This window comes from Amphiura filiformis, unplaced genomic scaffold (assembly GCF_039555335.1).
Source record: "Amphiura filiformis unplaced genomic scaffold, Afil_fr2py scaffold_26, whole genome shotgun sequence".
NCBI lineage: Eukaryota > Metazoa > Echinodermata > Ophiuroidea > Amphilepidida > Amphiuridae > Amphiura > Amphiura filiformis.
In genome coordinates this window covers 346,217-360,948 of record NW_027305490.1, presented here as the reverse complement: position 1 = coordinate 360,948, position 14,732 = coordinate 346,217, and the positions used below count along the sequence as shown (strand labels likewise).

The 14,732-nt window shown below is 37.8% G+C and overlaps 1 protein-coding gene across 1 annotated transcript in view; it reads left to right on the top strand.

The window, feature by feature from the left end:
• LOC140143716 (twitchin-like) overlaps positions 1-14,732 on the top strand; it is a 108,944-nt gene that overhangs the window by 61,623 nt on the left and 32,589 nt on the right. The window contains exons 22-37 of the mRNA XM_072165529.1: positions 98-382; positions 1,180-1,470; positions 2,498-2,812; positions 4,032-4,337; positions 4,558-4,863; positions 5,111-5,431; positions 5,701-6,021; positions 6,477-6,776; positions 7,266-7,568; positions 9,043-9,339; positions 9,704-9,874; positions 10,320-10,604; positions 11,163-11,426; positions 12,264-12,293; positions 13,203-13,232; positions 13,539-13,577. Of these exons, the coding sequence (XP_072021630.1) occupies positions 98-382; positions 1,180-1,470; positions 2,498-2,812; positions 4,032-4,337; positions 4,558-4,863; positions 5,111-5,431; positions 5,701-6,021; positions 6,477-6,776; positions 7,266-7,568; positions 9,043-9,339; positions 9,704-9,874; positions 10,320-10,604; positions 11,163-11,426; positions 12,264-12,293; positions 13,203-13,232; positions 13,539-13,577 (3,864 nt within the window). The remainder of the gene's footprint in view (positions 1-97; positions 383-1,179; positions 1,471-2,497; positions 2,813-4,031; positions 4,338-4,557; positions 4,864-5,110; positions 5,432-5,700; positions 6,022-6,476; positions 6,777-7,265; positions 7,569-9,042; positions 9,340-9,703; positions 9,875-10,319; positions 10,605-11,162; positions 11,427-12,263; positions 12,294-13,202; positions 13,233-13,538; positions 13,578-14,732) is intronic.

Genomic DNA, 14,732 nt, shown 5'->3' with positions numbered 1-14,732 from the left:
ACGGGGAAACAAAGACACATGGGGGTATGGACAGCAACATGAGAGAAAAAACATGAAATTTTCTTAACTGTTTCAATGATGCTTTCTCTCACTGCAGGACCAGAGCCACCACCCGCACCAACAACACCAGAGGTTATCGAGGCAACCTCTGATTCAATCACCATCGCATGGGAAGCCGGAAGTACGGACCAAGTATACTATTACACTGTAGAAGCCGTTAACACACAGACTGGGGACCCCCTTTACTTTGATCTTCAAGAAACTGAGTATACAATCTCCAACTTAGATCCTGACTCAGAGTACGCAATTAAAGTGTATCCGTACAATCAGGCCGGACGAGGACAGGCTAGTCAGACCCAATATGTTAGGACAAACGCAATAGGTAGGTATTGATGTCAACATAAACAAATACCTCATCATGTTTTAAGACTCTTTATAGTTAATAATTTTAAGATACCAAGGTATATTATGTAGCTAAGGCTTCAATACAAAGTAGCGGTCAGTTGAAAGCATAACAGTGCCATAACCGTATAAAGGACGAGTTCAGTGGTGACCGTTTAATTTCAGATAACCATGTGTACCCTTCATCGTGGAGATACATGGACGATTGACCAGTATCTAGTGTTATTGTTGCTATAAATCCATCTACCTTATTAACCGCTTTCATTTATATACATATTTGATGTAACTTTCTTTATATTTAATTAGCGGTATACTATTTAGTAATACTGGTCAGGTGATGGGAAAGTGAAAATTGTCAACATATCCGATTGAAAATTGCCAAAAACGTGCCCCCTCGATTAGGCTTGGCCCCAACCACGCCAACTTTTCTAAATATCTTTTTGAATTAACTTAAGTACCTTCTGTTACGCTTTAGATACCTTAAGGCATTACCGTAAAGATTAGCCTAATGGCGCATTATGGGCTTCCCCAACAAACCTGGAATTGTAGGCACAAAGTAAAACTGCCCTGACGTACAATTTCCACCAGCAAATAAGGGCACGGTCCCGTAATTCTTGGTGGGATTTTCAGAGGAGGGAGTTCTATATTTGTACGTGAAATTTACCACAAGATAAAGGAGCCAATTGGCGCCATTAGGTGAATCTTTACATTAAGTAAATAAGTTTTGCTTATGAGCAATATAACATAGATACAAACGTTAACGCTGTTCTTCCATAGATGCGGGACCACCGCCCACTCCATCCCGGCCAGAGTTCCGGGAAGTAACATCTACATCAGTCACCCTCAATTGGACTCCCGATAGTACTGTTGGTGATGTTGCTTACTATATAGTCAAATATCAACGACCTGACACTGGTGAGAATTTCAGTGATATTGTGTACACTAATGAATGGACCGTGGTGGGACTGGAACCAGACACATATTACACATTTGAGGTCACTTCTGTAAACCAGTACGGAAGTAGCCAAGCCAGCGAGCAAGCACCTGTGGTTACTCTAGGAATACCAGGTATGTGTTTTCGCTTTCGCTTGTTTTACCAATTACTGAGTTTAATACACTTTATACATGAATTATAATACGAACTGAATTACATGCAATGCATTCTCTTGAGTGACAATATTGTACCCTCTATGACAGGGATTATCTATCTTTCGAAGCAGAATGCGACTATGAGGGTTGTGTGTGCTATGTAATCTGTATCTGCAAAATTTCTGCAGCAGTAATAACAACCATAAAGATTTCGCAAACGATCTGTTACATTTTCTTGTATTAGCAGCAGTGGCGGCGCCATGATTTTTTTTTGGTTGGGGAAGTGAATTCCAGGTGAGGGGGAAAAATCAACAAATTTTGCACCAAATTGCTGGAAAAAGTGGAAATTTTGGTTTTTTTTAATGTGGGTGGCAACAGGGGGTAGGGGCAAGAGTTCTGACTGGGGCCCATACCCCCCGTGGCGCCGCCACTGAACAGCAGTCAACTTTCAATCGTTAAACCAGTTACTTTCGTGCTCACAATATTTTTGAATATAAGAGGTACAACATGATAGTGATCATGGTGAAAGTATATCAAATAGTATATAATAGTCAATGAAATAGTGCATCCAGTAAATTAGTTAAGTCTTTGTAGGAGTATCTGATGTGCGAATCAAAAGCCTATAGCATATATAGCATGTTGTATTATGTATAGTACTCTTTGAATTGGCTGCACAGGTAATGCGGTATTTTGTTTTGATAGCAACACTGCTTCCACTTATATAATAAGAATTGTGAATGTTGTACCATTTGATAACATATCATGGGTTGCCTTGATATATGACCCTAAATAGGGAACTTAAGAACTTAACACAATTGTTTGTTTCATGTGTTCTATAATTGTAACATCATCATTGACGTATTTAACATTTTTAAATGTTTAATCGTTCACCATTTGTGTTGATTAAATGATAAAACAATTTATCTTAGAGATATTATGTCATTTATGCCTTGCGTAACCTCTCACCATTGGGACACGAACCTTAAGTTGGGTTTTTCATTTGTAGTCACAACAACGTCGGGAACAACGTCAGCCCCAGACGGCCTACCACCATCTCCATCTGGCCTAGAATTCACCGAGGTAACAGCCGACTCCGTCACACTGAATTGGGATAAAATCGACGGCGTTGAATATTTTGTAGTCCAGTATGGACGTACCGATACCCCAGGGACTGTTAGTGAGGACTACTCATATTCCAACGAATACACCGTAGTTGGTCTTGAACCTGAGACCAATTATAACTTTGCGGTTGTGGCTGTGAATCAACAGACGGCTAGCTATCCTAGCGAAAAGATATCTGTGGTAACTTTGGGAATAGCAGGTTAGTTGGTGGTTGGTGTGTTTCGTGTGCTTGCCCGGCTAGCTCGTGTGACTTGTGACAACCATGCAGAATCAGTGGTCAAATCATCATGCTGTCCTGTCAACCCTGTAGTATTTCGTGAAATAAAAACCTGCTACTATGTGTGCAAAGTGTCCTTTCTGTCCTGATAGCTGCTACAGTTTCGAATAATGGTCTAATTTTAAGCACCTGCCTGCTGATAGTAATGCACGTGGACGAGTAACTTTTGTGACCTGATGGTATTGCTCTTATCAACAACAAAATGTCTTCTTAGTTACGTTGTGTGATATTACCTGCCATGTACGGCTTAACTTCACAACCTTTTGCTGTGTACCTTGCAAATCACCATGACGTAATACTAAACCTCCTATTTTATTACAGGCATCTTAACGGCTTACGATAAAAACATCAGAATATCTGCTTATTTTTTTCATATTGATATCTTCATGGAACCGTTTGTGTAATAACACCACAGATGTTCTTAAGGTTGAATTGCTACTTTCCGGCCTTTTGTACTATTCTATCAGTGATGTGTCAAATCGTCCTTCAGAATTGTTCATTAACTGACGCAGCGTCTATTAACCAACAGTATATCAAATTAGCTGAATAAGACGTCATCATCACCAGACCAGAGAAATAGGGGTCTACAGCCCAGATGTGCGAATATCTATTAGTACCCTATCATCCTAAGACATCATTAGAGCAGAGCTTCCAACCTTATTGCAGACCACTGAAAACACTGTCTTAAAATGACGTTAAATGATTAACCTTTAATATTCCTAAATAGTGCTGCGATCCGACCTTTCGAGCTTGCGAACCCAAATGGTTTGAACTCGCGCTCCCAAATGGGGTTGAGCACATTACAACCAGCTAATTGCATTTACACAATAAGCGCACTTGTGAACCCTTTGTGAACTTGTGTACCCCTGTATTAGATCTAGTGAAAGCATAACATACTTAAATGACGTAATTGAAAGCATAACAGTGCCATAACCGTATAAAGGACGAGTTCAGTGATGACCGTTTAATTTCAGATAACCAAGTGTGTACCATTCTTCGTGGAGGTGCATGAACGATTGACGAGCATCTGATGTTATTGTTCCTATAAATTCATATACCTTATTAACCGTTTTCATTTTATATAGTAAAAAGTTATGTCTTTTTGTTTGTGGTACATATTTAGTAACTTTTTCCTTACTAGGCCCAACGACATCTGCGCCAGGTCCACCAGGTCCACCAGCTGCACCTACCAACTTAGTTTTCCATAATGTAAGCGCCAATTCTGTTACCATCACATGGGATGGCTCCGGTGATGTTTCCTATTATTTGGCCAGCTATGAACGTCCTGACACTGGGGAAGTCGTCCATGAATATTTATATGACAATGAATGGACCGTAGATGGTCTTGAACCTGATACCTATTACACATTTGAGGTTTCAGCTATAAATGAACATGGGACTAGTTATCCTAGCCAAAAGACACCAGTGGTAACGCTAGGAGTAGCAGGTTAGTCGAAATTCCCCCCATATGATGTGTCACAAACTATTCAACCCAAAGTAGCCATTATAGGTCAAGGTACATTTATTTCCCCAACTTGTTGTTGCTGTTGTTAACCCCTAGCACAAAAATTTATTGGTGGTTCCATGCAAATCAGTGACAAAAATGCAGAAAAACTAGGCAGAGGTAAAGAGTTTGTACACATTTTAGTCGTTTGTTTCCTTAATAGGCCCAACGACATCTGTGCCAGGTCCAACAGGTCCACCAGCTGCACCTACCAACTTAGTTTCCCGCAATGTAAGCGCCAATTCTGTTACCATCACATGGGATGGCTCCGGTGATGTTGCCTATTATTTGGCCAGCTATGAACGTCCTGACACTGGGGAAGTCGTCCATGAATATTTATATGACAATGAATGGACCGTAGATGGTCTTGAACCTGATACCTATTACACATTTGAGGTTTCAGCTATAAATGAATATGGGACTAGTTATCCTAGCCAAAAGATACCAGTGGTAACGCTGGGAGTAGCAGGTTAGTTGAAATACACAACCCATTCAACCCAAAGTAACCATTGTAGCCTAAGAAAAAATTATTTTTATAATTACACTTATTACTGCTGTTGTTAGCTCCTAGCCACGCCCGGCAGTCGTCAATTGTAATCATTATCACAGGAAAGAAAACTTATTGGTGGTTCCATGCAAATCAGTGAAAAAATAGCAGAAAAACTAGGCAAAAGTAAAGATTATGTACACATTTTAGTAATTTGTTTCCTTAATAGGCCCAACGACATCGGCACCAGGTCCACTAACGACATCTGCACCCGGTCCACCAGCTGCACCTACCAACTTAGTTTCCCGCAATGTAGGCACCAATTCTGTTACCATAACATGGGATGGCGCTGGTGATGTTGCGTATTATTTGGCCAGTTATGAACGTCCCGACACTGGGGAAGTCGTCCATGAATATTTATATACCAATGAATGGACCGTAGATGGTCTTGAACCTGATACCTATTATACATTTGAGGTTTCAGCAATAAATGAACATGGGACTAGTTATCCTAGCCAAAAGACACCAGTGGTAACGCTGGGAGTAACAGGTTAGTTGAAATACACCCGTATGATGTGTCACAAGCCATTCAACCCCAAATAGCCATTGTAGCCTAAGGAAAATTAATTTTCATAACTAATTATTGCTGTTGTTAGCTGTTGTTAGCTTCTAGCCACGCCCGACAGTCGTCAATTGTAATCATTATCACAGGAAAGAAAACTTATTGGTGGTTCCATGCAAATCAGTGAAAATAATAGCAGAAAAACTAGGCAAAAGTAAAGATTATGTACACATTTTAGTAATTTGTTTCAATAATAGGCCCAACGACATCGGCACCAGGTCCACTAACGACATCTGCACCCGGTCCACCAGCTGCACCTACCAACTTAGTTTCCCGCAATGTAAGCGCCAATTCTGTTACCATCACATGGGATGGCTCCGGTGATGTTTCCTATTATTTGGCCAGCTATGAACGTCCTGACACTGGGGAAGTCGTCCATGAATATTTATATGACAATGAATGGACCGTAGATGGTCTTGAACCTGATACCTATTACACATTTGAGGTTTCAGCTATAAATGAACATGGGACTAGTTATCCTAGCCAAAAGACACCTGTGGTAACGCTGGGAGTAGCAGGTTAGTCGAAATGCCTCCGTATGATGTGTCACAACCCTTTCAAACCCAAAGTAACATTAATTTCTCTAAAAACACTTATCATTGCTGTTGTTAGCCCCTAGCCACATCCGGCAGTCGTTAGTTGTAATCATTTTAACATATGTTAGCTTATGTTTATGATGTTTAAAATTATAGTCAGCGCACATACAAACGAGCAAGAGATGGTACCACTGGAAAAACATGTTACATGTAATGCTCCCGGGGGTAATGCTGCCTACTTCTGTTGCAATGCATTTTGCCATGATAATCATCTCAATAGTGCAGTCTCAAGATCAAAACCTCACAGATGATAGTTACGTTTTTATCTGATTTAAGCTTTATACTGTTTTCACCAATAGCGATTTATGGGTTTTTTGGTGTGAATATTATATTTACCTGTTTGTGGTGCAACTTTTGAGTAATTTATTTCTCCTTAGACACAACGACATCTGCACCAGCAGGTCCGCCAGAAACACCTTCTCGTCTAGATTCCCGCGAGGTAACCGCCAATTCTGTTACCCTCACATGGGATAGATCAGATGATGTTGCATATTATGTTATCAAGTATGAACGTCCTGACACTGGGGAGATCTTCACTGACGTAGCATATTCCAATGAATGGAGCGCAGTTGGTCTTGAGCCAGAGACCTATTATTCATTTGAGGTTTCAGCTGTGAATGAATATGGCACTAGTCATCCTAGCCATAGGATACCAGCGGTAACGCTGGGAGTACCAGGTTAGTTGGAATGTGCTACAAATACATGAACCAACCCTTTGTAACAAAAGCAGCTAGTTAACACTCTGCCCAAATTTGTTGTTCCTACTTGAAATATCAAGATGTGATAATTTACCTCGTGTATTAACCTACACTCTTGACGTGTGCTCCACATTAAGAGCGTTTTTGCGGTGTTCCTCATCTAACATAATAATGTTAATGGTCTAAGTTGCTTCATATTGACCCACAGGCAAGACTTAATAAGCTGCCGATGCTGAAGATGTTTCGTATGTGACTATATAGTTATCTATATAACCACGGACACCGTGGTGACGCAACAAAGCTACAACAACTTCCTTTAGACAATCCAAAGCTTTTATAATATTAGTCATTTGAACAAGGTCTAAGCAAATTCTTGCCGTAATCAGGCTTGGTGATCTTCAATTATCCATCGATGGTACGGTTTAAAATTGTTTGGAAATCAAAGTTTTGAGTAAATTTTCTCTTCAGGTCCAACGACTTCTGCACCAGTGCAACAACCACCAGCAACACCATCTGGGTTACGGTTTCCACAAGTTGCCGCCGACTCCGTTACATTAACGTGGGATAGTGACGATAGTGTTGCGTATTATGTAGTCCAATATGAACGGCCAGACACTGGAGACGTTTTTAGGGATTTTGCGTACGATAATGAATGGACTATCGTTGGTCTTGACCCCGATACCTATTACGAGTTTGCGGTTTCGGGTGTAAATGAGTTTGGCAGTAGTAATCCCAGTGAAAAAACTTCAGTGCATACATTGGGTGTACCAGGTTAGTGTATAGTCCTGATCGTACGCAAAGGCTGAAGTCGGCATGCTTTACTTTGCACTTGACAGATCTCTGTTGCGCTTAAACAAGAAATAACCAAAAGCTAAGTGAGTAGGTGGGTGTGTGGGTGTGTGTGTGTGTGTGTGAGAGAGCGAATTTGAACGCTGTAGCTTATAGAGGTGGAGGGTGTCACTGACATTAATACTGTTGTGTTGGAAGTGCCAACATTTCGTTTTGTTACCGGCAAGCTACGTTCGTGTATTGCACTAAAAAGCCACAAGGCATCGATGTTAATGCCATCTTTTACACATCGTTTGGAAAGTGCAATAAATCTTGGCCTTTGTGACCACTGACGTTCGATTACGTCTGGTTGGTTAATAAGTAGTGCATAAAACAACCAAACCCAAGAAGAACCGACTTTGGCGTACTAAAATACCTGTATGCATCGAATGTGTAGAGTTGTTATCAGTCAACTGCATCTTCAAGATATCTCCTCCAAACACCACATTTGCTGCATTCTGACTAATGGATTTGGCTACAAGTTATACATTTAGTTCAAACAGCGAAGAAGTTTTGAATATATATATTTGGTATTGGAATCCATATACAGCGGAAGGAGATAATAAAATGGAATATCTCGCACCAATCACAATGGAACGTACTGTGTAAATGAGGGGCATTGGATTTTCGTTTGTAATGCATTTATAAGCTATCACAAAAGCAAGCATACTTACAACTGTGCTGTGTATTTTACTTTATTGCAATAATAATAATAAATAGCAATTTACTTTGTGAACTACATAAAGGATATTGTTTGCCGTTTTCTTAAATATCTTGATCTCAATACGATAATTGCATTATGTTTATGGGTATAACTTAAAGATACAAGTTGCATACACGGAGAAGTAAACTTATTTATTGGATATAAGCTATAATTTAATCCATCCATAGAGTTATGCAATTATCGTATTAAGGTGACGATTATTGCTTTTAACATGTTTAAAAAAATTGGTGTGTATAATATTAGCATAATCTTGATTGAAAGTGGCGTGTTCTTTTTACATTTTGCTTTTCTTGCACAAAAACATAGCTTAGCATACTTTGGTTACACTGGGCTATTAACTTGCATATTGTTTCTTGCTTCCTGCAGGACCCCGGAAGTGCTCACTATGCACCAAAGAATCCTCTGCGCTCATTATTTTATTTTAGTTGAGACGCCTGCATTATCAGCTGTTCTTCTTTAGCCTGGCATAACTCAATCCTATTATTTTGTCTTCAGAATTATAATTGGATGCTTTAAACTCAAACTGCAGTTTGGATATATCATATAGGATTATAATTAATCTTGTCCATAATTTCTCGTGTTGATGAAATTGTGTAATATTTGATGCTAACGTTCCAAATGAATTGTTTTCAGTGTAGGGTGTTATTTTTAGATTATTTATTATGTTTAATTCAATATCTTGATATACGACAGACACTCCAGAAAGACTAGAAACGCCTTCAGTCATCGCATCAACTGGTGATAGTGTAACTCTGCGATGGGATCCCAGTACCGCCAGCTATCTCGATTACTATGTCTTAGAGCACTGGGAAGCTGCTGACTTTCAGGGTACTTACAAGCGCGAAGAATTACGCAATCTGGTGGACACTACATATATTCTGAGTGGACTTCAGCCTGATACAGATTATGGATTTAGAGTGTCAGCGGTAAATATCTTTGGAAGTGGAGAGCCTAGTTATCCAGCTCGTGCAAGGACTGGAAGTGGCACAGGTACATAACTGATGCAATTTGACTGCAATTTAGTGCAATGCATGTAAAATTTTGTTTACTTATTAACACTTGGTTTTACATTGTGTTTCAATTGACTTTTTGTACGCGACACCACTTTGAAAGACAAAGTACAATAATTCACTAGCAATGTGCACTCAAAGAGAAGGTCTGGACTTTCTCAGGTTAATTAATCGTCATCTTTCGTGCGACAGTACGGAGAGATGGCTAATGCTATGTACATGATATAAGTCCAATCAGGTCCTGCTTATGTTCGAATAAGATAATAATTATTTTTACTAAGATTAAAATCATGGCTCTTATTTAATTGTTTGTCTTTAATGTATTATATGTCGTAATCTTTCAGATATTGGTACCGAGGAACCACCAACACAAGAACCATCTGGTACAGAACCAGGGATTACTGAAGAACCAGGGGTCACTGACGAACCAGGGGTCACTGATGGACCAGGGGTTACTGATGGACCAGGGGTTACTGATGGACCAGGGGTTACTGGCGCACCAATTGATGTCAAAGGTAAAACAGAAACATACTTTGTAACATCATACTCTCTTTCTCACAGTACATATCTACATTGAGTGTCCTTTGTCATTGTCATAGATGTGCTAACATAGCCTGCAAGTGGTTCAGCCGAAAGCTGTGTATATAAGACAAAATAAGGTATTTTACATGAAAGACCGATCAGTTTTGATCAGACTTGAAATGCTTTTAAAACAGTAAAATGAGGTTGAGCTTTACGTGTATACGTTAGTGATGCATCAGAACAATCATGTACAGTGAATTTGTCCTTTTAAAATCACAATTCTGGATTCCAGGATTCAAACCATAGGTTCCTGTATACATACCTAGTCTTAACAGCAATGGTGATGATCAGTTTGGTGGGAACAGATCATTTTGTAGGACTTCCTTTCAATCTTAAATCTGCTTCATAAAGATAAGATTATTTCTATTTTGTTCACAGGCCCAGAGGAAGCACCAAGTGGAGTAGATATCGAAAGCGTATGTCCAGATACGGTAGTAGTGTCCTGGCAAGCTCTCGACACAAACGACACCATCACTGGGTACAACGTCTACTATTTCACAAATGAATTTGATGTACAAAATATCTCAGTTGCTGCTAATAAGCAGTATGCTGTAGTCAAAGGTCTTCAAGGCGGCGAGACATACACCTTCACTGTGAGTGGTATTAGTAACACAGGAGAAGGACCAGAATCGCAAGGAATCGTCTTAGAAACCGAAGTAACAGGTAGGGTCGATTTAGAGCATATTTCAAATACTATGTAAACATATTTTCAAACAATAGTATTACATTATTTTAGCGCTTCCTTAGTAACACGAAAAACGAAGAAATATAGGCTCATACTTCATTTGCATGAAAGACACCACTACTGATATTTATGTTTTACGAGTCAAAAGATTATTAATTTGAGACGGCATTGATCAAGGAAGAAGATGTTTACCTCTATAATTCAAGACCGAATTAAAAAGACTAGTTTGCGTTTGACGTCCTGTCAACCAGGCCAAAAATGTCGTCAGACGCAAACCAGTCTTTTTAATTCGGTCTTTGATAATAGCTCAATTATTTTGTGCTCTGTTCTAACTCATCATCAATTGTGTATATTCACGCCCCTTGTGTTCAGGTTATTTGTTAACAATTACCACAGTTTTTGAAATGGTGCTGAAGAGATACTAGACAAAATATTTATCACAGCCCTGTTATTAAAGCTCTGATTTACGTTATGAATATTATTAGTTATTGCAATTATTGCTCAAACAGTATTATACGATCACCTTCATGTTATAGAGCCAGATGTTCTATTGCAAGATATCGAAGCCGAATTTATCGCCTCTAACGAAACAAATGAGATCATTCTGACTTGGCGCTACGGAGATGTCCAGATCTTCTACAACGAAGCTGGCGGCGATGTATATAACGATACAGTCGGTCAGATCAGCGGAGCTACCTTTGCTACCTATGTGATACCAGATGTCATTGTGGGAACAACTTACAATATAGAGATTAGGTCTGGATCAAGTTCATATATCATCACTGTTCAAACATTCGAAGGTAAGACTATGATTTTTTTTACAGAATTGGATTTGAACTATGGATATAAGCTACAAATCGTCTCTGTTCGGGAAAAACCTAATGAAATTTCAAAGGTCAAACGCAATACCTTATAATGTAAAAAGTGGACAACTTAAATAAACCTCGTGTATCGATTTTGTCATTTTGCGTTAGAAAACGGTTTTGGTAATTTGGTCCTTTACATACACTTATGTATAGCATATAGTCAAAAAGTGAATGAGGTATTGCTTTGACCTTTAGAATAACATAATGAGGTTTTCAAGCGTTTTTTGAATTTATAAACATGCTAAAGTGACCCGATCGGTACCTAATGTTGAACCCCCAGGCTTTTTGAATATTTGGTTGCAAACTTATGAATCTTTTATATGTCAATTTTCCTATGTTGGTCATTGTTTTTTTCTCCTTACTTTCTGTCTGTACTGTATCTCAGTTTCATTATTGCCGACTTTAGCCTGATTGGGTCACAAATAACCAAATTGTTTACAATAAGCTTTTACCAAGATGCAAGCTCTATACTGTGCCCTAATAAGAAGTCCTTACAAGTGGATTGGTGTTTTGGAGAACTGGTTTGGTTCAATCATCGTGATTTAGTTATATGAATGCTATTATGTTTGATATTGTTTAAGTCTCTTGGAATAGTCGTTTTATTTTTTTGATTGATGACACATACGTGACAAATATATTGATAAAGTCTTTCCGTATGTGTTATCCATACACAGTGGACCTCACTTTCTTTTCTCCTCGCTCTTTAACACTGTAGTTCTAACAAAATGTGTATCTTAATATGCAAATTTGAAATTAATTTCTTTATTCCAGAATATATCACTGAAATCATGGAACCAGAAGGTATTAATTAATGTGTATCATCCCCATCAGTGTTCTAGTCTTGGTGTTTTTATTTGTTCAGTTTAGTAATCATGTTTTTTTTCCATATTGATGTTGAAGATAAATTACTGCTATTATGTGAATGATTTTTGTGCATGATATTTTACCACGATCACGTCAAACTCATGACATTTATAAATTCATACTTCGTAAATCTGTATGTTGTTGCTGTCGTGTTGTTGTTTTGGTCGTCGTCGTTGTTTGTAATAGGGAGTTTTCGATTTCCACGACGGATGGTTCTGCGACGGTAAAACACCAAACGTTGTCGTCGACTTTGTAATGCGTCGTCGTCTAAATTCTACAACACACAAAAGTCTGACAACCGTCGCAACGCGTTGTGGCGACGACGACAACTTTTGGTGTTTTACTGTCGCACAACCATCCGTCGTGAAAATCGAAAATTTCCTTGTTATTATAGCCTAGAATTTGATATTATGTGGTACTATATCAAAGGAGTATTTCATGATCCTAGCATCATCTTTTTATGACGTCTTTCAGTAAATATCCACGAAAAAAACTTATTCCCAAAATTTCAGTTGATTCCGATTTCGCGTTTGCGAGTTACGCATGATTATGTGTATTACACTACTCCATAGGCCACTGTTGTAATTTCGTCCTGGTACACCAGAACGTAATTCAAATTTGACGATATTTTTGCCAAACAAATTAATCTGCAAGAAATGTTTTGTACATAAACATTATGTAGCCAGAGGCTTCCAGTTGTATAAAAATCTCAACTTTGTATGAGAAAAGTGGGAGAATGAGGTTGTGGATCACGAAATACTCCTTAAGTGTCATTACCGTCTGATATTCAAGAATATTATGTTTAATTTTTCTTATTTATATATAAAACATGTATGTTTATTTCAGAGGTGATTACAACAGCACAGCCAACAGAAGGTACTACCCATTGTTGTTTCGTTTTTGTTCACCGATTTGTTTTATGTCTTGTAAAATTATAAATGAAGATTACAATGTTAGAGCTTTGAAATTCATGTAAAAACCTCCATATTATTTACAATGTATTTACAAATAAATTAGTTGCAATAAAAGAATTATAATTTTTTCATCATATTTAATCGTACATGTAAATCGACACGAATTATAACAGTTCAGCAATGTCTCAAGCGATATAAAAAAATCTTAACGTCCATGCCTATTATTTAGCATCTTGAGAAATATAACACAACGATATTTTTCTTACAGAAATATTTATGACAAGTACAGCAACTGAAGTTTACACAGGTAGAATTATATAATATGAGGATGGAATGACAATCATCATCATCAACATCTATTATGTCTTAACATGGTTTTATTTTGAGTTTTGTAGTGTGGAATCAACTCCTTATCATGTTCATGGTCAGTCTTCATATGTTTAGTTTTAGCATTACTTTGTTTCTAAATACCACTTTTCCATTACATGGTTTTCACTCTCAAAATCACACAGACGGAATTATTAACCCATAATCATTTGCAATCATTTTCTACTTTTCATCAACAGGTCTTCAATATCATCATCATCTTTATTATTGTCGTCATGTTATCATTAATGCATATCTGAACATTTTGAAGTCTTTGTTAAAGTCTTTTCCCGATGATAATTGTGGTATGATCAAGCAAAATCAGTTTGAAGTCTGGCATATTCAATTTTCAGTTTCTTATAGGATTGTTATTTTTATGTTAAAAGCATTTGTAAAGCTACATTTTGCAGAAAATCCCATTAAATTTGGACAAGCAGTTCAAAAGATATGAGCAGTTAAAGAGTTTCCAATAGAGTAGGAAACAAATGGAAATACTTCCTTTGATTGGCTATATCTCAAAATTAATATTTCCTACTTCCGACTGATTTTGCTTGATCCCAGCACAATTTGAAATATTCGTCACAATGACTCGCAGCATCACTGTTCATATAAATTTAGATATTCATATAAATGTTTTTCGCAACGATGTCATAATTATGTCATTGTTATCAAGGGGAGATATGTTACAATATGCAAACTTTCATGCCTACTGCGCTCACACCACATGATTAGACCATTAGACAAGTTTTCCCAACATTGGCCTTTTTGACACACAATCATTGCATGTTTTTACCAATTGTCCATTGTATGTATAGCCATATACTTTTTCATATTTAAAGCAGTATTCAGACTTTTTATTGTACGTACAATATTGTATGCAACATATCTACGTTGTTTAATCTATTACCATTCTATTTCCAGTAATGTTTAAGTTCTAACGAATGTTTGATGACGTAAAATCGATAATATATTTCTACTAGATATTACATGTAACATATTATCGATTTTTCGTCATCAAACATTCGTAAGAACTTAAACATTATTTTAAATAAAATGGCAATAGATTAAATAACGTAGATATGTTGCATACAATATT